Below are 23,854 nucleotides of genomic sequence, written 5' to 3'. Positions count from 1 at the left end.
GCAAACAAAAAGATTTCATTTTACAACTCTGACTTCTCTGCAGGATACCCAAGAAGCAGAATATTTAATAACTAAATCATAATGATTTTCATGGCATCTGCAATTCCCCCAGGAAAGACTGAAAGTAAAAATATATTTCACAAAGCATGTATACTTCAGGAACTACTTCTAATTTTTACTATCAAAGATAGGGTTTTACTTTACAAATAAAGTTGAAAACCTTATCAAATCTCATTTAATTATTTGGGTAACATTTTTCATCATCCTAGATTTTTATTTAAAATGAAAAATATTATTCCATATTACAAATGTCACCTAATTTTAAACAAGCACAATATCAAAATAGCAGTTCACTAGACTTTAAATGTTAATGATTTAAAAGCATTACTTCTGATTGATTAGGATCACCAGAAGTCAACTGCTGCAAATAAGATGATTCTTCCAAAATAACAAAAACTGATAATATCAAATGATGGTGACTGTATGAAAACTTTATCAGTTTGAACAAAAGATGAAACTGCAGTGATTCCACTGCATTTAGTGCCTTTGGATATGTCTCAAGAAAATACAGAAATTCAATTATTACATTTTTATTCAAAACACTCACTGATGGCCAGAAAAAATAGGTAGAAATAAACATTTAAATGGGAAGGAACAGGCATTTGTACCTGTCTTCATGTGGGAAAGGAATGTAGGAAATATAGTAGAAAGAAAGGAAAATGCTTATGTACTTAAAAGAAAAATTATGCTGACATTATACTCTTCACCAAATCCAGTCAAGAATTATTACTGTACCAAACTACCAACTGTTAACATAACCTGGCTACCAGCTATATCAGCATTGGGGTGGACTGGGGCGTGGGGGGGGGGGGGCGCGGGGAAGAAGAGAGTTAATAAGGACAGGAGGCTGAGATGGTAAAAAAAAAACAACAACAACAACAACAAAAAACCCACAACTTTACTATCTTGAAACACTAGAACTTTACATCAGGATTCTACCTGAAATTTTGTTGCCAGTTAATTCCCTTCCTAACATCTCCAGGTTTGAAGTCACTGTAAAACAGGACCCTTTGTCCTTGGGTCTAATTACTCCACATCCTACTCTGGGACTCCTTTCCCCTAACCCAGTGGTGCTCAATAGGAGCATTTGAAACTGTGTTTAGACTGAACAAAAAATTGGAGGATACTGCCAGCATTTAATGGATGAAGTACAGGAATGCTGGATGACCTTCCTGAAATGCACAGCAGGATGTTGCAAAATAACCCAAATTCTACATGGCATACAGTTCATCAAAGGGGAAAGGAGAGAAGGAGGAAAATTATTGACGTCGGAAACCAAACTTTATTTTACATATCACTCAGTACTTACTAGAGTACACAAGAACTGAATTTTCTAGGAATACAACTATTGTGTAATTGAGAGAAACTTTACCAAGAATAGTTGTGCATTCAGAAAATCAAATCCCAGTTTGGCAATGCCACTCTTCATATTTACTAGTAAGTGGTCAGTACAACACCCTCTTGTCAGTCTACTACATGTGCAGATGTTGCATTCAGTCATTCTGTTTATAAGTAAAAACCTCTGATATGTTACAATATGTTCTATCTCAAATCCAGTGACCTTCAACTCTCAGTTAGTTGCTGGACCTTTCATCAGCTCAACATATTCTAATTGAAATTTTAAATTCAGATGCTCTATCCACAACTACTCTAGTTCTTACAAGTGTACATCTAATGTTCTTTTTCTCTCTCTCCCTCCCCTAACAAATCTAGTTGTTCACTATTTTAGCCCTCATGTTTCAAATATAAAAGTAACTAGAACTATCCTTACTAATAAACTTCTAAGTAGTCGTCACACCGTGATGCCATCGCACCGTCACAGGATGGCTGTGCTGCACAGCAGGTGCGCGCAGGAAGGCAGGGCTGGGCTTGACGCTGTGTGCTCGGCACGAAGCCTGCCTTGGAGTTCTTCCTCCTCCTGGGTCCGAGGGCAGAGCCAGGAGGAGGTGGGTCCCCTGGCTGCGCGAGGTGAGGCCTGCCTGGGTTCCAGCGAGGCCTGCCTGGGGGTCCCCCGGCTCCGTGCAGCGAGGCCTGCTTGGGAGTCCTGCCTCCTCCCAGCTCCGTGTGATGAAGGAGTCCCTGATTGCAGAGGATGCAGGCTGGGCGGAGGGAATCCCCCACCGTGTACAAATTTCGTGCACTGGGCCACTAGTTTGTATTATAAAAACCCAGTGGCCCCAACACGGAAACGACCAAAGACTGCCGCGGGTGGGCAGGGCTGCAAGCACGACCCGCGCAATATCATGCGCTGGGCTTGTAGTAATTGATAAAATGTTTACGAGGTGCCAGACACACTTTACATGTAAACATTTATTAACAAGTTTTGTGGAATTAGGATAAAATATTGTTAATTATAGCAAAAGAAGACTTAATCCTAAATACAAGTAAAAAAAAATTTCCAGTTATTGAAAGTATTAGTATAAATAATTTTCACCTTTTACTTGATCTATTCAAAAGAACCTTTTCCTTTAAGTCCTGGGCCAATAGGTCCAGAGTAATCCAGTGGTCACCAACCGGTGGTCCACGGACCACTGGTTGTCCGTGAGGTCCAAAAGGTTGGCGACTACTGGATTAGACTATGCAGCCATTCATGTTCTTACTTACTTAACATATGTACCAACTTTTCATATCCCTTCTTTTACCTCCCAAATTTTTTATTTGATATTCAATGTACATGTTATCCAAGGTGTTCTTTCTGCCTTGACAATCACATCTAGTCTCAAGAGTTTAAATATCACCTTGGCAGTACATTTAATCTCCATATCTAGTTCCTTCCTCTAGCCTCTCATTTCTGTCAGTAGACATTTCAAATAAAAGCCCCATATCTTCCAACCCAATTGCCCATCTTTCCATCCTAGCCCCAAATGAGCTTCAACTCCAGAGTCAATGCCAAATCTGAGGGCATGAGAGAGAGAAAAGTATCAAAGCTCCCCATCTCCAACAAGACAAATTCCATATCCTTAGACATCGTTCATGTGAGCTTCAGCAAGTGTTGCTTTCCCATGCATTTTTGCCTCTGCACAAATTGCCTCTGGAGATCAGGCCCCAGCTCGCGCCCCAAGTCTCACAGTCTCGCAGCTCCGCCTGGCATTGCCCCCGCACCTGCTCCACTATCCCGCCTGCGGGGCAATTGATCAGGGCTGGGTCACCCACCCGGCTCCCTCAGCACCTGGCCCTGCCCCTCACCACTGCCACTGGTTGCTGTCTTCGGGTGACTGGCCCCCCTACTCACACCCGCCTTGTCCTGGTGCTGCCCGCTCACCTGTTCCACCATCCCACTGCGTCCCCGCCCTCGTTGGGGCTAGCAACACCTCCACTGCCGCCCATTGCCAGCGCCGCATCACCGACACCCACTATGTTCTGCACTGCCCGCTGGTGGTCAGTGCACGTCATAGCCAGCAGTAGATCGACCATCCAAGGGGACAATTTGCATATTAGGCTTTTATTATATAGGATAAAGTCTATCTCCCCCACTAATCTATAAGCTCCTTTGGAGCAAAGATCATGTCTATTGTTTATAACTACCCAGTCTGTGGTATTTTGTTATAGCAGCCCAAATGAACTGAAACATACTCAGTGGGTAGTCAATAAATATTAATTAATTAGCCATGAACAAATAACACTTTTTTATTTTTATGGTTACAACTTCAAAAAGAATATTTCTGATAAAATTAGTGCATTAATAATTTATAAACACAATTTTTAGATTTTTCCATAGGTAACTATAAAACCAAGTGTGTCAAATGAGATTTTTTGAGTGTAAATAAAAAATTGAGAATTAGAACACACTGAAAACAAAAATAAAATAAACAAACAAAAATCTCAGAATTTTAGATGGATTCTATTTATCTTTATCCAATTGCAAAAGGCTCAGAAATTCCACTTGGATGATTATTTGATAAATGTCACCCCAATGAATTGTAAGCTAATTATATATTCAGCATAATCAAACCAGAATGGTGTCAATCTACATACAGAAGACTTTACAGGAAATGGAGAATTTGACGCTAACACCTCTTCTCATTCCTGGCTTTCAGAAGGCCTAGTAACATTAAACAGAAATGACTGAATGTTCTTGATATGAGTTTCTCAAAGAATTCATAATACTTACTTTGTATAAATCCTGAAATAATTTTTTTTTAATTTGTATGTTACCAATCATGCCTTTAAGCTAATGGCTCTTGGGGAAAACTTAACTGTAGAAAAATCTGGGCAGTTTCTATTACTAACATGATGTTACAAAAATAAATATTAAAACAAGAAAACATTATAAAACATTTCTCTCTCATAGTTATCTCCATTCTCCCCTTTCTGAAAAATCTCTTGCTTTGTATTTAAATTCTAAAGTAGTCCCTAGGAAGAGAAGTTGGTTTCATGTTCATTCATTAAAGTAGTTCACTATTTTGATCATTTTAAAATGGATCAAAATCAAGGCTTTCTATTGAAAAATGTTGGTTTCACATATATTGTTGAAAGAAGAAATCATCTGGGTATGATATCCTGTACTGGTGAAAGTTAGTCTTCATAGAACCATAATGAAGATCATTTGAAAAGGGGGAGGATGACTAAGTTTGTTTTAATTCTCTCATGATTTCTGCTACACAGGAAAAGTCAAAGCAAAACTATAGAGAACAGACATGCAGCAGCGAGTTGCTGGAGAAAGACGGGAAACATACAGAGAAGATGGAAGATTGTTTCCCTTTATAGTATTAACATTATTCCTTCAAAGCATACTTTTACAATTTCCTTCCCTTGACACCACCCTTTCCTCTATCTTCATTTCTAAGCCTCAGTCACTTAATGGCTGTACCCAATTTATCCTATACTTTTCTATGAGCGATTTATCTCCCTCTCCTGTCATTATAACTATAAGGTCTTCTTGACAGAGTGAACGATCAATCTGGGAATAAGCTCTGAAAAACCCAGTGAGCTGACCAATGAGTTGTGATGTGATGGCAAAGGCAGCATAATGTGCTCTGGATAACTGAGCATTGAAACAGTCTCTAGTATACTGTGGAGGCTAGTGATCTCTTCTCTAAGGACAAAACCCAACTGGCTAACCTATGGAATTAAGGGGCCTGGTACAGGTTCTGAAGATCTTGGAGGCCAACACCAGACACATAAGAACTAACACTAACAATCTAGGGGAAAAAGCACATCGTTTAATCAGATTACTAGCTAGAAGCATTTAATTCTAACCCATAGCATTTATTATTACATGGTTCCATTAGAACAGAAACACTGGAAATATTTCCTGTCCTTTCTACAGGTAACATGATACTTTGTACAAAACGCTACTGAGATGAGTACTAATGAAAAGCACAGACAATAATATATGAAAGTGCTCTGCAAACAGTAAAATCTTATACAACTCTATATTGTTATTATTAATAATATTCTTCCCAGCATACATTGGCCTCATGTGGAAAATCCTCCATCTTTATGAATACATTCAATATTCGGAGTTAATTTCTTTTGCTTTCCAGAAAGAAAGAAAAAATACAACAAAAGAAAAAATTAGGCTCTTTATGGAAATTTAATTATAAACATAGAAGAAATACTGTATGCCACAAAGAGAAAATAAATATGACAAGGATAAAATATATGCTTAAATTAGTATATGTAGTGATATGACATCTCATATATCAAAGACCTAAAAAGCCAAGTATATAATGTTTATAAAGAACAAGAAAGAGAAAATAACTTGCTAAAAAAAAGTACATAAACACTTTCTAAGACAACACTCATCAAAGTAAGTAAAATCTTTAAATGCATATTACCTCCTAGTAAATGGTATTTGTTTTACCCAAAGGAGATAAAACCGAGCACACACAAAGAACAAGAGAGAGAAAATTCACAGAACATTACAACAAGATGATTCACCATAAAGCTTTGAAACTTGTTTTATTATAAAATAACATTTTAAGTATGTTTACTGCTCAGTAATAGTTTGTTATATGAGGAGAAGGTAGTGGAAGAACAGTAAAATAAAATGTTATGAGAACTCACAAGGTCAAGGTACACTCCCTACTTCTCTTAACAAAAAATAATATGGAACTTAGAAAAACAGAAAAGACAGAACCACTGGGCCTAGCCTCTTGCAGTAACTATGATTAGACTATTGATCAGGGACTAGTGCTGACCTAAATAAAGAGTAACCAGTACCTAAGATGACTCATGCGAATGTGCATTGTGAACAATAAGCCTCACTTGTACGAGCTTCCCTCACAGAATGGACCTGTTTTCTTCCTGGATCTCTATTTAATGACCTAGAAAAACAGCTCTTAAATAAATTTAAAAATTTAGAATATATGTCTGACCTTTAGACATAGAAGATCATTTTTCATAACTATGGAACCACATTTAATTGAGTTGTATTTGGGCCAGTGATTTTTAAAACTATAATATCTTTTTTAAATTAAAATGTTTAAAAATTAGTAAAATCTTATACTACTCTATATTGTTATTAATAATATTTTATTAATTTTTCATAGCAAAAATGAAGTAGAAATTCAGCTTCTGGATGACAAAACGACCAAATTATAATTTAAAAGACACTGGAAAGTCAAAAGAATCGAATAAGTTATTGGTCTTATTTATCCATATCCTCTATTTATAATTTGCTTCTGAACTCTGATGAGGAGAATTACATACAGTTTCTAAAATACATTAATTCCCTGGCAGAAAAGCAAGAATATTCTCATGGATACTAAACTCACTGGAAAGGGTGAGTATACATTCAAGAAAAACACTGCGATAATTTAAAAATGCAATATAATAATTACTATAATTATACAGTTGTTTATCTACATACATGTAAATATTTTAATAGTACCATATCATTGTGGAAAAATAAGCATGAACATGTTATTGCCCTTTTTAGTTATAAACAATGCATTCACTTCTAAAACTTTAAGCAGCTGTTAAACTATATAACATTAAAGGCACGATTGAGTAGATAAGCAAAAGTTTGTTTCTGGGTTCTCTATTCTATTTCATTGGTTTATATGTCTGATGTTATGCCAGTACCACAGCTTTGGTAATTATAGCTTTATAGTAACTTTTGAAATCAGGAATTAGGAGTCCCTCAGGTTTGTTTGTTTTTTCTTTATTGATTAAGGTATTACATATGTGTCCTTACACCCCATTACCCGTCCCCTGCTCATGCCCTCACCTCCCTGGTGTCTGGGTCCATTGGTTATGCTTATATGCATGCATACAAGTCCTTTGGTTGATCTCTTCCCCTTACCCCCACCCTATCTACCTTCCCTCTGAGGTTTGAAGGTCTGATCAATGCTTCTCTGTCTCTGGATCTTTTATTCTTTCTCAAAATTGTTTTGATTATTTGGTGTCCCTTGAGATTCCATATAATTTTCAGAATGGGTTTTCTATTTCTGCAGAAAACATCATTGGGATTTTGATATGGATTCAGTGAAACTGTAGGTCATTTTGGGTAGTATTGACATTTTAACCTTGTTAAGTATTCTAGTCCATGATTATGAGATGTGTTTCTTTTTTTATGCCTTCTTTAATTTCTTTCAGCAATATTTTACAGTTATCATTGTACAAGTCTCTCACCTCCTTGATTAATTTCTAAGCATTTTATTATTTTTTTATGCTATTTCAAATAAAATTGTTTCTGTACTTTCCTTTTTCAGATTATTGATTATCTATGTATAGTAAATTCTGTGCATATACTTTGTATCTGCTACATTACTGGACTAATTTATTGGTTCTAGCATTTTTTGTGTGTAAAATCTATAAGGATCACATCATGTGCAAACAGAACATTTTACTTCTTCCCTTCCAATTTAAATGCCTTTTCCTTCTTTTTCTTGCCTAATTGCTCCAAATACAGCTTCCAGTGCTATGTTGAATAGGAGTGATGAAAGCAGGAATTTCTGCTCTTTTAAAATCTTAGAAGAAATGCTTTCAGTTTCACCATTGAGTTCAATATTTTCACTATGGATTTTTATATGACATTTTATTAAGTTGAGGTAGTGCCCTTCTATTCACAATTTGTTGAGTGTTTTTATCATGAAAGGATGTTGAGTATTGTCAAATGTTTTTCTGCTCAACTGAGATGAGTATGTTATTTTACCTTTCATTTTTTTGATGTGGCTTATTACCTTTATCAAATATTTTATGTTGAACTATCCTTGCATTCCACAAATAAATCCCACTTGGTCATGGTGTATAAGCCATCAGGTTTAGAACTTTATCATAAGATTTTTAATTACTATTCAATCTTCTTATAATTTATAAGTCTATTCAAATTCTTTTATTTATCCATGATTTAGTTGTAGTAGGGTTTGTGTTTCTAGGAATGTGTTTATTTCATCTAGGTTATCCAACATGTTGGCATACAAATGTTCATAGAATTCTCATATAATCCTTTCTATTTCTGTAGAATTGATAGTAATATCCCCATCTTCAATTTGGTAATTTGAATCTTCTTTTCTTAGTCCATCAAAATAAGATTGTCAACTTTGTTGATCCCTTTCATTTGGTTTAGTTGATTTTCTGTTTTTCTACTCTCTATTTCATTTACTTCTGCTCTAATCTTTATTTCTTTCCCTCTGCTTCAAGATTAGTTTGTTCTTCTTTATCTAGTTCTTTACATTTTAAAGTTAGGTTGTTGATTTGAGCTCTTCCTTGTTATATATATATTGATATTGATATATTTATGGTAGCTTGAAATATATATATATATTTAATTGATTTTAGAGAGGAAGGGAGAGTGAGAGAGAAACATCAATGATGACAGAGAATCACTGATTGGCTGTCTTTCTTGTTTTTTTTTAATTTAACTATTTATAGCAATAAATTTTACCATTTATTGCTTTCGCTGATGTCATAAGTTTTGTTATGTTGTGTTTTTGTTTTCATTTATCTTTAAGTATGTTCTAATTTCCCTTGTGATTTCTTCTTTGATCCACTAGTTGCATAAGAGTGTATTGTTTAATTTGACAAATTCATGAATTTTCCAGTTTCATCCTGTTACTGATTTCTAACTTATACCATTATGCTCAGGAAAAATACTTTGTATATCTATCTTTAAAATCTATTGAAAGTTAATTTATGGCCTAACATATGGTCTATACTGAAAAATATCTAATGTGCATCTGAGACAAGTATGTACGCTGTTGTTGTGTAGAATATTCTATGTAGGTCTGTTAGATCTAGTTAGTTTATTAAGTTCTCTATTTCCTTATTTATATTCTGTCTGGTTGTTCTATAGACTATTGTGAGTGGGGTATTGAAGTATCTAACTATTGTTGTAATACTATGTCTCCCTTCAATTATGTAAGTTTTTGTTTCATATATTTTCCTGATCTGACCTTAGATTTATGCATCTAATGGTTACATTGATAATGGTTATATCTTCTTGCTATATTGAATCTTTAATTAATATATTTATTAATATATAACATGCTCTTCTGATTTTATTAAAATTCTCTTTCCATTGCTATTTAATTAAAAATTAAGCTGAGACTCTAGGAAGACTATTAAAAAGAAAAACAACTTTACATTTCATAATTATCTGTGTATCTAAATTGTGCAAAAGAAAAAAATACTGATGCTGATTTCAAAGCACCTCAATGTTCTATGATTGACTTTGTAACAAGTAAATTACATAAACAAAGTTATGATACACTACACCCTTTTTTATCTGTTTTATATTTGAGATGGATCGTTTATTAGAGAGAGGAGGATGGAGAAACATAAAACATAAGTGTTAACTAGGGGATTCTAATGAGAAAAGGACTAAAATTCTAGACTATACCAATTTTCAGAATTGTCAAGTGAAATGTTTTACTATTACATTATTCATTAATATTTAATAGCATCAATCATCAGAGTCAAACCCAGTGTTGTTCACACCAGCTGGAGAGAGCCAGCTACACCAAATTTCTTCCTAATGCTAGACTCAGTGACATCAGGGTGGTAGCTTGAAATGGGCCATACTAGGAATATAGAAATCATGGATATCTGCAAACAAAATAAATCAGGGGTTTTATCTTTTTAAATCCACACCCTCTCCCGGCCCTCAGCAAGGTGTTAAATATATACCAATGCAACACTGGAAATATCACACTCCAGAAGGTATTTTTTGATACAAAGGTCACTTAAATAGCTACATGATTTTTTAAGACAGAAACATTTTTCAAATAAAATAAAATGTAAAATGAAAATTTGTTTCAAAGAGGCCTATAAAAAATAACAGAAAGAGCTCCTCCTGTAAGCTCCCTGAGATGACCTCTAAAAATAGTTCGCTATTTGCTTGATTCAGAAAACTGCACAAAATCATTTAAATCAAGAGGTTCAAATTTTCATTTTAAGAAAGTCCATGAAACTGCCCAGGTCATCAAGGTTATGCCCAACCGGAAAGCCACCAAGTACCTTAAGGATGTCACTTTACAGAAGCAATGTGTGAGATTCCATTGTTACAATGATGAAGTTGGTAGGTGTAGGGCAGGACACAGAGTCGGTGGCCCGAAGAGAGTGCTGAATTTTTGCTGCACATGCTTAAAAATGTAGAGAGCAATGCTGAACTTAAGGCTGTAGATGTAGATTCTCGATCATGAACACACCCAGGTAAACAAAGCTCCCAAGATTTGGCGCAGAACTTGGAGACCTCATGGTCAGATTAACCCATACAGAAACTCTCCCTGCATGTTGACATAATCCTTACTGAAAAAGAGCAGATTGTTCCTAAACCAGAACAGGAGTTTACACAGAAAAAAAAAAATTATGAAAAGAAAACACTCAATCTAGAAAATCTATTCCATTTGAAATTTTAATAGTTCTTTAAAATTGAATGCATCACCCTACAGGTGCTCTAGCACTGGTTCTATCTCTTAGAAAAGTCCCTAACTTTTTCAATAACTTGAGTTAAAACAAAATAAATTAAACTCCTCTTCTCTGTTATCAATCAACCTTAAATATTTAAAGAGAGCAAGCATATAGTCTCAGGACTTTCTCTTTTATGTTTACTCTCCATTAAAGATTATAAAGATTTTCAAGTAAAACAAGTGAAATACTGCTAATGATATTTTTTAAAAACCCATTATACAGAGTACAACAAATTTTTTATAAAGAAAATGATCATATATGATATCATGAGAACTTTGGAGAATCTAGTAATTATGAAGTATTAAAATTTTAGAATAGTAAAATAGATAAGATACTATACATACTTTGAATATTTATAAACACAACCTTACAACCTTGGCCTGATGTTTATCATAACCTATTTTGCATCAGTTTAGATCAGTTCACTTTCTCTGCCCTAGTGTCTGTTCCTTCACCAGGTTTTTAATTACTTCATCAGACTGGGCCTGCCATTCTGAGGCTGGAATCATAGGAAAGTCCTGAGCCAGAGTAGGTACCTCAGTACCCAAGGACATTCCTTTTGTTGGTGTCTTCATCCAGTTTACTTGGACTTTTATATATTCACTTAAAAATCATTACAAACTAACCATGTTTAGACCCTGTACTAGGCAGTGAAGATATAATGGCAAATAAGATAAATATGTTCATGACTTCATGGAGAGCAGTCTGCTGCAAGAGATGTCATTGAACAAATAATCTCGTAAAAATTACAATTATAAATTATCGTAAGTGCTATGAAAGAAAAGTATATGACTCCATGAATGTGTAACAGAGACCCACTTTCTCTGGAAACTCAGAAAAAGTTTCCCTGAGAAAATTAAATTTGACTCAAGATCTAAGGGATGGTGATAAGGAGAGTTCCAAGCAGAGAAAGGAGTACTTTTCCACTTGCAGACATGTTGGCTCCTTCTTTGAAATTTTTATTTCTGTATGTGCTGTCTCTTGGCATTTTTCTCTTGAATTTTAATGTATTAGCCATCAATCCTGACCTTCTATTCCCATAATAATAACAGCAAATGTTTATGAAACACATACTACTTGGAAGATAACACTCTAAGCAATTTATATACACAAACTCATCTAATCCTCATAGTGACTATACTGAGGTAGGTTATATTTCCCCATTTTATAGATGAGGAATCTGAGGCACAACCATGAGAAGTTACTTGTCTAAAATTACGAAGCTGCTGGTACTAACCTTGCATGTTCCCTATCTCCATCATAACTTATCACTCCAAGTCACCAAGCTAAATTAGCACTATTATTGCTAAAGAATACCAAATCTCCTACAGCCTCCAAACTGCCACCATCTTCAATTAGGCTGGATCATGCTTATTTTCTCTAGTTTTCAGAAATTAGGAATAAAAAATTGACCATGGTAGCCTACATTCAAACATCTCCAGGAACAAGAAAAATGTTCTTAGAAAAAGTAATACATTCTTACAAAGTGATTGATTCAGAAAATGAAATAATAAAAACTGGTCAAGGAGAAAGAATTATATTTATTTAATTCCTTCTGTACCTCTCAAGGGAGATGAAGAGGAATTTTTTTTCTTTTAAATCAATCTCATGTTTTGCATGTATTTGCAAAGCTAAAATAATATATAGTAAATTGGCTAGGACGCAGAAGAAACTCCCAAAATCAATTATTTTCTTTAGGTAAGCGTCTTTTAAAAAAATTTTTTTAAAGGAAAAAAATTACTATTAGGTGACCAAGGCCTCACTCAAAACTATATCTTCATTTTTTTTAAGTTCCTGTTATGACCAAAAGTTTAATTTACAATTCACCATTGAAGGTGATGTGAAAAACAGTAATTAAGTGGGCGATTGATACAAGTGAGTGTGTGACTCATCGCTTGCAAAGGAAAATGATTTTGGGGAAAAGGCTCAGGAAGAGAAAAAGCAAATAATGGATCTGCAAGAAATGCAGACCTTTCCTGTCCAAGGACTGTCACCAGTTCTTTATTACTTGAAGATTAAGGGAATAGAGAATAAAGCTGTCTGCCAGACAGCAGAAAAGGTAAGAAATAACATTGTCTCTAAGTGTACCTCACATAAAAGTATTCAGAAATACATTCATAAAATTAAACTTTATATAAAAAGTTACTAGAAAACCCAACTCAAATCTGAACAATGGAAATGTCAAAATAAAACAATATTACATTTGTCAGGAACTTGAACAGAATGAAACAGCAGGGTAGGTCAAGCTGTAGGCTGTCTATAATTTTATTCCACTTTGTTTTAGAAAAACCACAGATCCAATAATGATTTAGTAGGAGACTTAGTGGCGTTTGTTTGTATTTGGTTGTTTTTCTACTTCATGGGTCAGTGTAAAATAAATTTGTTTTTTACTTTTAGGTTTCACCAAATTTATGCAATTTCTTTCTCATTCTATAGGTCAAATACAAGCCATTTAATTGAGTTTTACTTCTTTACTAACTGCCCCACTCTTCTCATATATATCTCAAGTATCTATAAACCTGTAATGTGCTAATTAGACCAGACAACCGAACGACCTTCCAGATGTCATTCCAGACGTCCTTCCGGATGAAGCTGCAGCAGCAGGGGCCAAGGCAGAGGTGGTTAGGGGCAATCAGGCTGGCAGGTGAGCAGTTAGGGGAGATCAGACAGGCAGGCAGAGAGGTTAGGGGTGATCAGGCAGGCAGGCGAGCAGTTAGGAGCCAGCGGTCCCGGACTGAGAGAGGGTGCAAGCTGGGATGAGGGACCCCCCCCCCCATGCACAAATTTCGTGCACCAGGCCTCTAGTATCATATAATAGAGGCCCAGCACACAAAATCATGTGCCCTGCCCACCTGCACCTCGCCCACCCGCCCACCACCCTGCTGTTCTCACAGCCCCACCCAACCACGCATGCCTCACTGCACCCACCTCACCATGCCCACCGTGCTCACTGCCCCACCCACCCACGCACACCTCGCCATGCCCGCTGCACCTGCCACCCCACTGGTCACCAGCCTTGCTGCAATCAGAGCCTATGGGCTGCGGGGGGAGGGACCGAGGTGCTCCATGCGTTCCAGCCACTGGCTTTTTATAATATAGATATTTATATATACTTTATAAAAAAAAAAACACCATTTAGGTAAGGATATTGTTATCCTTGCATTATGAATCTTAAAGACAATGAAGAGAATTTCATTTTGATGAAGTCATTTTTAACAGGTTTTATCCAACTTAATTTTTTTAACTTAATTCTTTAACTTAAGTTTTCAAATGTATTGTAGAGTCCCTACTATGTATGCGACAGCACTGAGCTAGATGTTTAATACAAATTATCTATTTAAGAATACTAGGTTTATTTTGTTATATACTGCCTGAAGATAATGAAACAGAGTATTGTTGTAAAGCAACCTAAGTTATATGACTGATGGGCTTATACATGAGCAACATCCAGGCATTCTAAAATACCTTATGCATATAGCTCAGAACTTAGTTCATGAAAACTGTGCGATCTGATTTGAAGAAGTCTCAAAAAAAATTAAGAACTCTGTGTGTGCATGATCACACATGCATGTTAGATAAGAGATTCAAACTTGGGCAGTTTAATTAAAGAAGCAAGGTATGACTTTTAAAATGAAAATGATTGATTTAGATAATAACAGTAGTTTCTAGAATAAGAGATCGTATTTCTAAAGTCAGCAAGATAAAAATTATCAGCTTTAATTATAAATAACATTTGAAAAAAAATTACTATAATAAAGATTTTTTTTTCCCATTTGTAAATATGCATAATTTTCAAGAGGTTTCTAACTTTTTGTTTTTGGCTATCATATTACCTAACATTTTTGTGACCTCTTTATAGATATTAAAACATTTTCATATTTCAGACCTCATATAATCCTGCCAGCAATACTATAAGTAACTCAGGTGTGATTATTAATATTATGTATTAATATTAACACTATGGGTGGTATTAATACCAGATAGTCAAACATTTTTCTAGATTTTTTTCTGTGAAGGTGTTTTGCTTTTTTTAAAAATGAGGTTAACATTTAAATTGTTGGATCGGGTAAAGCAGATTACCCTCCATAATGTGGGTGGGCTTAATGGAATCTAATGGGAAACTTTAATAGAGCAAAGACTGACTCCTGGAACAAAAGGAGTTCCACCAGCAAACTGCCTTTGGACTCAAACAGCAACCCTTACCTGGGTCTCCAGCCTGCCAACCTAATATGCAGATTTTAGACTTATTAACCCTCTATAATCATGTGAATCAATTCCTTAAAAATAAATAAATCAATCATTCTCTCTCTCTCTCTCTCTCTCTCTCTCTCTCAAGAAAAATTCAGATCTTTACCTTTGTCTCCAGTCATTCCTGAAAAGATGCAAAAATTCTCAAGGAGATGAAAAGTAGAATTCAGTTTCCATAGCCTACCACTTAGCCAGTCTAATGTTCTTTTTCTTTTAAAATACTTATCTGACAAAACTAATCAGCTCTGGAAAACAGTTTGGCAGATCCTCAAAAAGTTAAGCATAGAGTTGTCATCTATTTCACGCCTAGGTATATACTCAAGAGAATTGAAAACATATTGTCCACACAAAAAGCTGTACATGAATGTTCATAGCAGCATTATTCACAGTAGCCAAAATGTAAAAACATAAATGTCATAAGTTGAAGAATAGATTTTTTAAAAAAGTGATACATCCATACAACAAAATGATTCAGGGATAAAATGAAATAGAGATTCGTGCTACAATGTAGATAAATCTTGAAAACATGCTAAGTAAAAAAAGCAGATGCAAAAGCTACATATTGTATAAATCCATTTATATCAAACTAGAAGCCTAGTGCATGTATTCGTGCACCGGTGGGGTCCCTCAGCCTGGCCTGAGCCCTCTCGCAATCCAGGACCCCTTGGGGGATGTCGGACTGCCGGTTTCAGCATAATCCCCACAGTTGGGCTGAAACTGGCAGTCCGACATCCCCAACAGATGTAGCAGTGCTTGAAGCAGCAGGCGGCTGGGGAAAGGCCCGAGCTGGGGGGGGCGCCACACCACTCCCGCTCATCCTGACTCCCGCTCATCCTGGCGCCGCTCGGTAGCACTGCCACGAAGGCGGGAGAGGCTCACACCACAGCAGCTGTGCTTGCCAGCCATGAGCCCGGCTTCTGGTTGAGCGGCGCTCCCACTGGGAGAGGGCACTGACCACCAGGGGCAGCTCCTGTGTTAAGTGTCAGCCCCCTGTGGTCAGTGCACATCACAGCTACTGGTCAAGGGATCGATCAGCCATTTAGGCTTTTATATATATAGATGTCCATATTAGGCAAATCCATACAAACAAAAAAATAGATTAACGGTTGTCAGAAGTAAAAAAAAAAAAAGGGGGGGGGGGGGTGGAGACAATAGCCCAGTCTGCATGGCTCAGTGGTTGAGTGATAACCTATGAACCAGGAGGTCAAGATTCGATTCCCAGTTGAGGCACATGCCCAGGTTGCAGGGCTCAATCCCCAGTATGGGGCATACAAAAGGCTGCCTATTAATGATTTTCTCTCATTATTGATGTTTCTATCTCTCTCCCCCTCTCTGAAATGAATAAAAATATGTTAAGAAAATTTTTTCAAAAAGGAAGACAATAGAGAGTGAATACTTTCAAGTATGGAGTTTAATAATAGAGTGATGAACACATTCCTGAATTAGGCAGTGGTGATCATTGCAAAATCTTGTGAATATACTAAAATCCATTGAGTCACACCACTTAAAATTGTGAATATTAAGATAAGCAAATTATATCACAATTTAAAAATAAAAACAAATGAACTTACCTGCCCTTTTTGTGGTGCCAAACAACGAACAACTTCATCCACCATTACTGGAATATGTAGTTTACTCATAGCTTCAGAATCTCTGTCTTGAGATCTGTGAAACTCATGAGCTCCAGCTTGATCTGTTTGCTCCTGGGATTCATATTCATCATATCTTTCTGATGTAGCATGTATCCTTTTAACACCTAAATTAAATATGCCAGCTTCCAACCAACATGAAAGACATTCTTTATAGGTTCTATGAAAGTATGGATAGCGAAGCATTCTGTAGGTCAACAAATCTAGAAAAAAAATTTTAAATATCATGATTGTTGGATTTTTTAAAAGGATGCCATAATACTTGGGGAAAAGCAAATTAGTATATAATATTTACCACACAAAAATGTGTAAGACTCATCATCTCAAACAAGTGTGAGTGAGTAATCTCCTTATACAAAGCAAGGAATCTAAAACAATTCAAGAAACAATCTCAAAATGTAATTTTTAATGTAGCCTAATTAACCCCAAGACCATTAATATTTTAACCATCAGAAATGTGAAAATTAATTATTTAGTTGTCATTTTTCTGAAATATACTTTTTTGAATTTTAGTAGAGTCTAACAAGTTCAATGCATTAGAACTGTTTATTTGAAAAAGATATCTGGATGACCGAACGGATTATAAATATTATCCTATGTTAGGTTTAGGTGGTCTTTTATTTCAAGCCCTTCTATTTGTTTTTCTCATAATACCAAGACTTCATCTTTCATTTAACTTTGAGAAAAGACTATGCGTGTATATCTAAAATAAAGGGAGGTGTTCAGTGTCCCAGAAAAGTAAAAATCTCACAATTTTGCCATGAATACTCTCTGATATCATGTCACCATGACCTATTTCACGAAGTACTTTTCAATCTAAACCAGCCATGGGCAAACTACGGCCCGCGGGCCGGATCCGGCCCGTTTGAAATGAATAAAACTAAAAAAAAAAAAAAAAGACCGTACCCTTTTATGTAATGATGTTTACTTTGAATTTATATTAGTTCATAGAAACACTCCATCCATGCTTTTGTTCCGGCCCTCCGGTCCAGTTTAAGAACCCATTGTGGCCCTCGAGTCAAAAAGTTTACCCACTCCTGATCTAAACCAACCTATCTAATAAAGAAGGAATATGCTAATTGACCCTCATGCCATCGCAAAGATGGCGGAGCCCATAGCGAATAAAGAGGGGATATGCTAATTGAATGCCATGCCCTCAAAGATGGCGGTGCCCACAGTCACAAGATGGCAGCACCCAGTCCCCTTAGGTCTGCTGGGGCTGCAGGCATTTGGCAAGGCCAGGCCCGCCCATGCACCTGCCTCTGGAGTCCCCCAGTCCCCTCAGCCCCCCAGCACCGGCCTGAGGCACAGGCAAGCCTCGGCTTTCAGCTTCCCAGCCGCCCAGGCCTGGCCCGAGGTGCAGGTAACCAGGTACGGCTGAGGCTTGCACTGCCAGCAGTGGCAGCAGCAGAGGTGTGATGGGGCGTCGCCTTCCCCTGATTGCCGGGTCGCCTCCCAACCCTGAGGGCTCCCAGACTGTGAGAGGGGGCAGGCTGGGCTGAGGGACCCCCCGCCTCCAGTGCATGAATTTTCATGCACCGGGCCTCTGGTCTATACTAGTAATAGAGGAATATGCAAATTGTCTGGGATGCCATCACAGTAACAGTAACGACCAGCAGGCTGCGTGGAGTCACCAGGCCAGCAGGGGGGTTAGTGAGGGACAACCAAACAACTGAACAGCAGGCTGCATGGGGTGACCAGGCCAGCAGGGGGGCAGTTGGAGGCGATCAGGCAGGTAGACAGGTGAGCAGTTAGGAGCCAGTGGTCCTGGATTGTGAGAGGGATGTCCGACTGCCGGTTTAAGCCCGATCCCCGGTATTGGGCCGAAACCAGCAGTAGGACATCCCCTGAGGGGTCCCGGATTGGAGAGGGTGCAGGCTGGGCTGAGGGGACCCCCCCACACACCCCACCATGCACGAATTTCATGCACTGGGCCTCTAGTAACTTTGTAAACACTAAGCTGAGCATACTTTGCCATGTGATAACCACCACTGCTTTAATTATCAGTCCCTTGACCTTAAATAAATAAATAAATATAAAAAGTTGATACACCCTTCACTTTTTCATACTTGCTCTATTTTATTCTGCAACATGTAACTCTTTAAAACAGAAGGAATGTAAGTGTATTAATAGAAGATCTTTTGAAAACATTTTTTTACTCAATTGGTTGTAAACAACACTTCTGATGAGAAATACTTCAGTAAGTAACAAATTAACACAACTCTCCCTTCCTCATGGAATATGAATCATTTAAGAGTAAGACCCACACCTTTATAGCCACAAAATTAGATGCACACTAGGTGCTTAATGTTTTCTGAAAAGAAAAGAAATGGATGGATAAATTCCAGATTCTACAGAATTAACATTTTTATCAAAGTTTGCTTTAGAAAATTTCATTTGTGGGACCAACCTTACAAAAAAACACTTTCTCAAAATACTTAAAAAAACACATAAATCCCACTTAAATATGCCTTCCTTCAGTATTGCAATAGAAAATGAAGAATAATGTTAAAAAGCTAATCACATGTAATAACTAGAGAAGAAATATAAATATACCTATCTGTACATATTTAATATTATGTAAATATAATATCAACAAGATGTTACCTTGAGGATAACATGTTAACTTTACCAAATTCATAATACACAGAATTATGTGGCAAATGTGGCACAGGAAATATATGGCAAAAAAAAAATTATATATATATATATATATATATATATATATATATATATAAAGAGAGAGAGAGAGTTTTAAATAAAACTAGATTGTTCAGCAGTAACAAATTAGCCAAATGAATAATTATGCTTTATGTTTGCCAGAAAGTATATACAAGTAAACTCAACAACCCTTTAACTTAGTATTTCTTACATTTTTTACAAAATAAAAGCTCACATTTATTGAGCATTTACTAAGTACCATTAATAATTCTAAACACACCACATGTACTAACTCATTCAATCCTTACTACTCTTAGAGGTAGGAACTATTATTCCCATTGTAAAGATGAGGAAAACAAGCAAACACTGTGTGAAAAGGTCAGATAGCTCTAGAGCCAGAAAGCTAGAAGTGTTAACTCCAGCATTCTATCCCCAGAGCCTGTCATTTTAACCTCTATGCTATAAACATAGAGACCACTGGCTCTATTTAATACACTTATGTAACTGAAGAGCAATTTAATTATATTGACTAAGTATTGTGGTATCTCATAAATTATATTCTTTTGTTTTTTTAAGGAGCCAATATCCTATTGCTTGGTCCTACTCCACCTGGAAATACAGTGTACTGTGGGGTACCCAACAGAGGACATACAATATATAGGTCTAAATAGTGCAATCTGGAGTATTTCAACAATCTAAATTGTATGTCCAGACTTCAATAATGTTTAAAAAAACAAAACATCAATTCTAATATAGGAATCAGAACCACCTGGGACAAAGCAAGTAGGATAGAAAAAAAAAAATGCTGCCTTTGCCAGCAATTAATTCTTTTCTTCTATATTCAATTTCTATTTACTCAACTATGTTCAAAATACAAAGCCTTAGGATTTTATTATGCACCAATTGGCTACTAAAATGGGTTAACATGGAGTAAGGGCCACAATACTTTTCTTCTTTGGGTGTTTCCTTGAATACCTTGCAAGGAGGTAAACTCCAAAGTTCCTTCTCTGTCCTCTGCAGCCCAGTCTCCTACCAGAACCCCAAAAGTACTGGGGCGGTCCTCCACGAACCGGCCACCCCCAACATGATTTAAGGCAACATATGTACCCTCTGGTCCCAGCAAGGAAGCAGGGGGTCCGGAAACCTGGCCCAATCCGTGGCTTCCTAAGCCATTTAACTTTCCTTTGCCAGCAAAGTTCAGCTTAGCTGTTTGAGACCACGGAATTGGGCAGGTTACCCTTTTAATGGTCGAAGCACAAAGGTGAGCGGTACTGCTTCCTCAGTGGGACTAACCATTGCCATCATCGCAGTCAGTTTTCCCCGCAGAGAAAACTTTTGAAAACTTAATTCCTGAACCCGGAGACGCACCGGAACGCAGAGAAAGTGAAAGTTCTAAAGAGAAGGGGAAAAAGGCATCCTGTGGCCTAAGAATTACACTCGGACGAGGTAACACTGTGTAGAAAGTTCTGAACTCTGAATGAATGAGCGGGCAGCAGAGGAAGCGGTACAAGTGGGGGCAGGGGCGTGTGTTTCCTTTGTCCGGGGCGAGTGGGGCGACCTCTGGAAGTTCCCCAAAGGCGTGGGGGGAGCTCCCGGGACTCGACCACCTTCTCCTCACCTGAAGAACGAAGATTCCTCAGGTGGCCTCTAGCCCGGGCCACCGGTGACCACTACGGGGAACCTGAACTGGTTGCACGCCTTCGTCCCAGCCCCGGGGGGAAACTTGAAAAGACGGACAGCTCGGGTCTGTGTCCCGCCCACAACCAAGGAACGTGCGCCTTTGGTTCCGCTGCTTCCAGCCCCAGCTGCCCAAGGGTCTTGCAGGCGCTGGAGTTTCCAAATGGTGTTCCTTTGTGGGGAGAGGGAGGAGGACGGGAGTTGGTAAATAAGACCCTAGCAATGCCAGGATTTAATTCACTTTTTACTTTTTTTTTTTATGTCAGATGCAACTTTAAATCCAACTTTTCATTTTATACTGGTCTCCACTCTTCATTTTACTACAAGCCTATGTTAAATGTCTGTGTTCTAAATAACATGAAAGTTAGCTATACACCAGTTTCTTTAAAAGGCGGGAATTTCTGTCTCCTGAGCACTATATGTTTCTGAAGTTTTGGTTCTTTTTCCTTCGTTTCCATACAAAATAAGTTCATTTCTTATGCTTTCTGTTATAATCCTTAATGTCTTGCCAAACTAAAGAGAGCTGGCACAGTAATGGCATTGATTACAATGTTAAAATTGATCTGTTTTAACTAAATATACATTCCTTAAAAATACGGAGCTAATCTGAATACTGCTTAATGGCAGTGTAAGGAAAACTTTAAATCAAAATAACTACCTAGATTAGGCGTGGAAACACCTGTTAGACGGATAAGCCTTATACAATGTGTGTCAAAAACGATGAAATTTAAGATATCTACTTTCTCAGTCACCAATGACCAATGCAATTTTACAAGAAATTGGTAAAACACCTTTTTCACTTTCTATTAAAATAGCATCTTTTTTTTTTTGAGATAGCATCTTAATATCCCTCAATCTGGAAAGTATTTCAGAGACAAATTACTCAATTCTGAATTAGCTGGTTTGTACAGTTCAAGAAAACTATTTTCCTTTAGGGATTTCCTGAAAACTTCAGTTTTCACTTCAATAAAATAAATAATACCCACATCTCATGGGCTGTTTTGAGAATTAAATGACATAACATATGTAAAGTTAATAAAATGCCTGGGACATCAAAGATAAAGAACTATAGAGTGAGTGCATATGTGAATTTTTTAAAAAGACTTGTTAGTTTTATTATTAAACTCAGCATCACACATACATACACACACACACAAACACTATTGCATTTGCTAAGATATATGTAATACAGCCAGTAATTAATAGCTTTATTGATGCTTTATCCTCTGTTCAAAACCAATCATATAACATGCATCAAATACAATGTACAGCGCTTCTGATTTTCTTCCATAAGAAGTAAATGTCCATTTTATAGGGGTTTTCCAGACATTGTTTTACTTATAATACTCTGCATTGGTGTTGTGCCATCCTATTTATATGGTGATATTGAATCACCAAGATATAAGCTCCAAGAGGGTAGGGATATTAACACAATTGTGCACTATTATGTCCCTAAAATATAAAATCAACAATTGCTGAATAAACGGATACAATAATGGTAATAATATAAAGGACAACAATGAAATTCACATCATACTATTAAAAATTTCCTGACGACAAATTATCTTAGCAAACATATTTCCCATTTTATCCAGGCATTTTTTTTCCTTTTAAAGTGTACATTCCGAAACAATACATAAAACCTAGTACTTAAAAAACAAAACAAAAACTACTGCATCCAATAATGAATAGGCCAATAAGTTTAAATGAATTTATTTTGAAATGCCATCATTAGAAAGAAATGTAAAACACCAAATGGTTTCACAATTGGCGCCAAAGAGAGTAGGCCTGGGAGTCCAGAGAGATGAAGCCTGGGGCCTCAAACCTAAAGCCCTGGACTTTTAATTAATTGAGGCTTATTGATCACGCTTCGGTCCCAGTGACAGTGGCTTGGGACCTGTGCCTTTGCAGGCCTCACTGGTCAGTGGAGAAAATAAACACCCAGAACCTATTAATCCACACCCAACAGACTCTGCCTCTCCCTCTAGCAGAGGACACCCACCAACCCAGGCCTATACCCTTCTCACTCACACCCTGAACCCTGGGACCCAGCCTCGCGCCTGGGGCGACAGAAGGCGGCCTGAGACTCCCAGGTGGCTAACTCCCACCTGCAGTTCCGGCCTGGCCCCGCCCACCTCGGCCACCGCCTCCGGAAACAGCCGCGTGCGTTGCCAAGGAGACGCGAGTCAAGGCAGCTTCCGCTGAGTCGCGCGGCTGAGGCTTTTGGAGCCCAGCGGCTGCGCGCCGCTGCAGCGCGCCGCGGCAACGTCCGACGTGATGGCGTCACGAAGACGGCAGCCAATGAAACGGGGCGCTGAGGAAGCTGGCTTGGGTTTGAATCTCTTGGTTGAGTTTGAGTCCCCGGGAGGTTGATGTGGAAGTGAGGAGTTGCGGGATCCTTTTTTGGGGCTGGATGCGAGGGAGAGGAACTCTAGAGAAAGCTGTTCTCGGGACGCGCTCTTCGATGACCTGTCTTGCTGGACGCGGAAGGGTCCCGCCGCCTCACACGTGGAAGACCAGGTGGGCTGGCTTATTGATCATTTGGTGTTTTACAAACAGGGAAGCGTTGAATGGAGGGTGAGGGTGAGGGCGGGGGTGGTTAGGATCCCTGGGGAGAAAGCTAAAGGAAGAGGAAACTGGAGAACCCCCAAGCGCCTGGCTCCGTGTGATCGGAAGCCCACGACTGCTCCGCAGGAAGGGCT

General features: G+C 37.7%; 2 protein-coding genes across 2 annotated transcripts in view; one reads left to right on the top strand and one right to left on the bottom strand.

The window, feature by feature from the left end:
- The window catches only part of METTL15 (methyltransferase like 15), a 168,672-nt gene extending 145,337 nt beyond the window's left edge, over window positions 1–23,335 (bottom strand). The window contains exons 1-3 of the mRNA XM_006091602.3: window positions 23,261–23,335; window positions 21,094–21,324; window positions 16,737–17,017 (exon numbers count right to left, since the gene is read on the bottom strand). Coding sequence (XP_006091664.1) covers window positions 16,737–17,000 — 264 coding nt within the window. The 5' untranslated portion in view covers window positions 17,001–17,017; window positions 21,094–21,324; window positions 23,261–23,335. The remainder of the gene's footprint in view (window positions 1–16,736; window positions 17,018–21,093; window positions 21,325–23,260) is intronic.
- Window positions 23,336–23,508: 173 nt separating this feature from the next.
- The window catches only part of KIF18A (kinesin family member 18A), a 77,636-nt gene continuing 77,290 nt past the window's right edge, over window positions 23,509–23,854 (top strand). Inside the window, 1 exon segment of the mRNA XM_023756393.1 lies at window positions 23,509–23,672. The gene's annotated coding sequence lies outside the window, so the exon portion shown is untranslated.

Source organism: Myotis lucifugus, unplaced genomic scaffold, assembly GCF_000147115.1.
Source record: "Myotis lucifugus unplaced genomic scaffold, Myoluc2.0 scaffold_92, whole genome shotgun sequence".
NCBI classification, from domain to species: domain Eukaryota; kingdom Metazoa; phylum Chordata; class Mammalia; order Chiroptera; family Vespertilionidae; genus Myotis; species Myotis lucifugus.
Note: the sequence above shows the minus strand (reverse complement) of the source record. Positions and strands in the feature narration are given on the sequence as shown.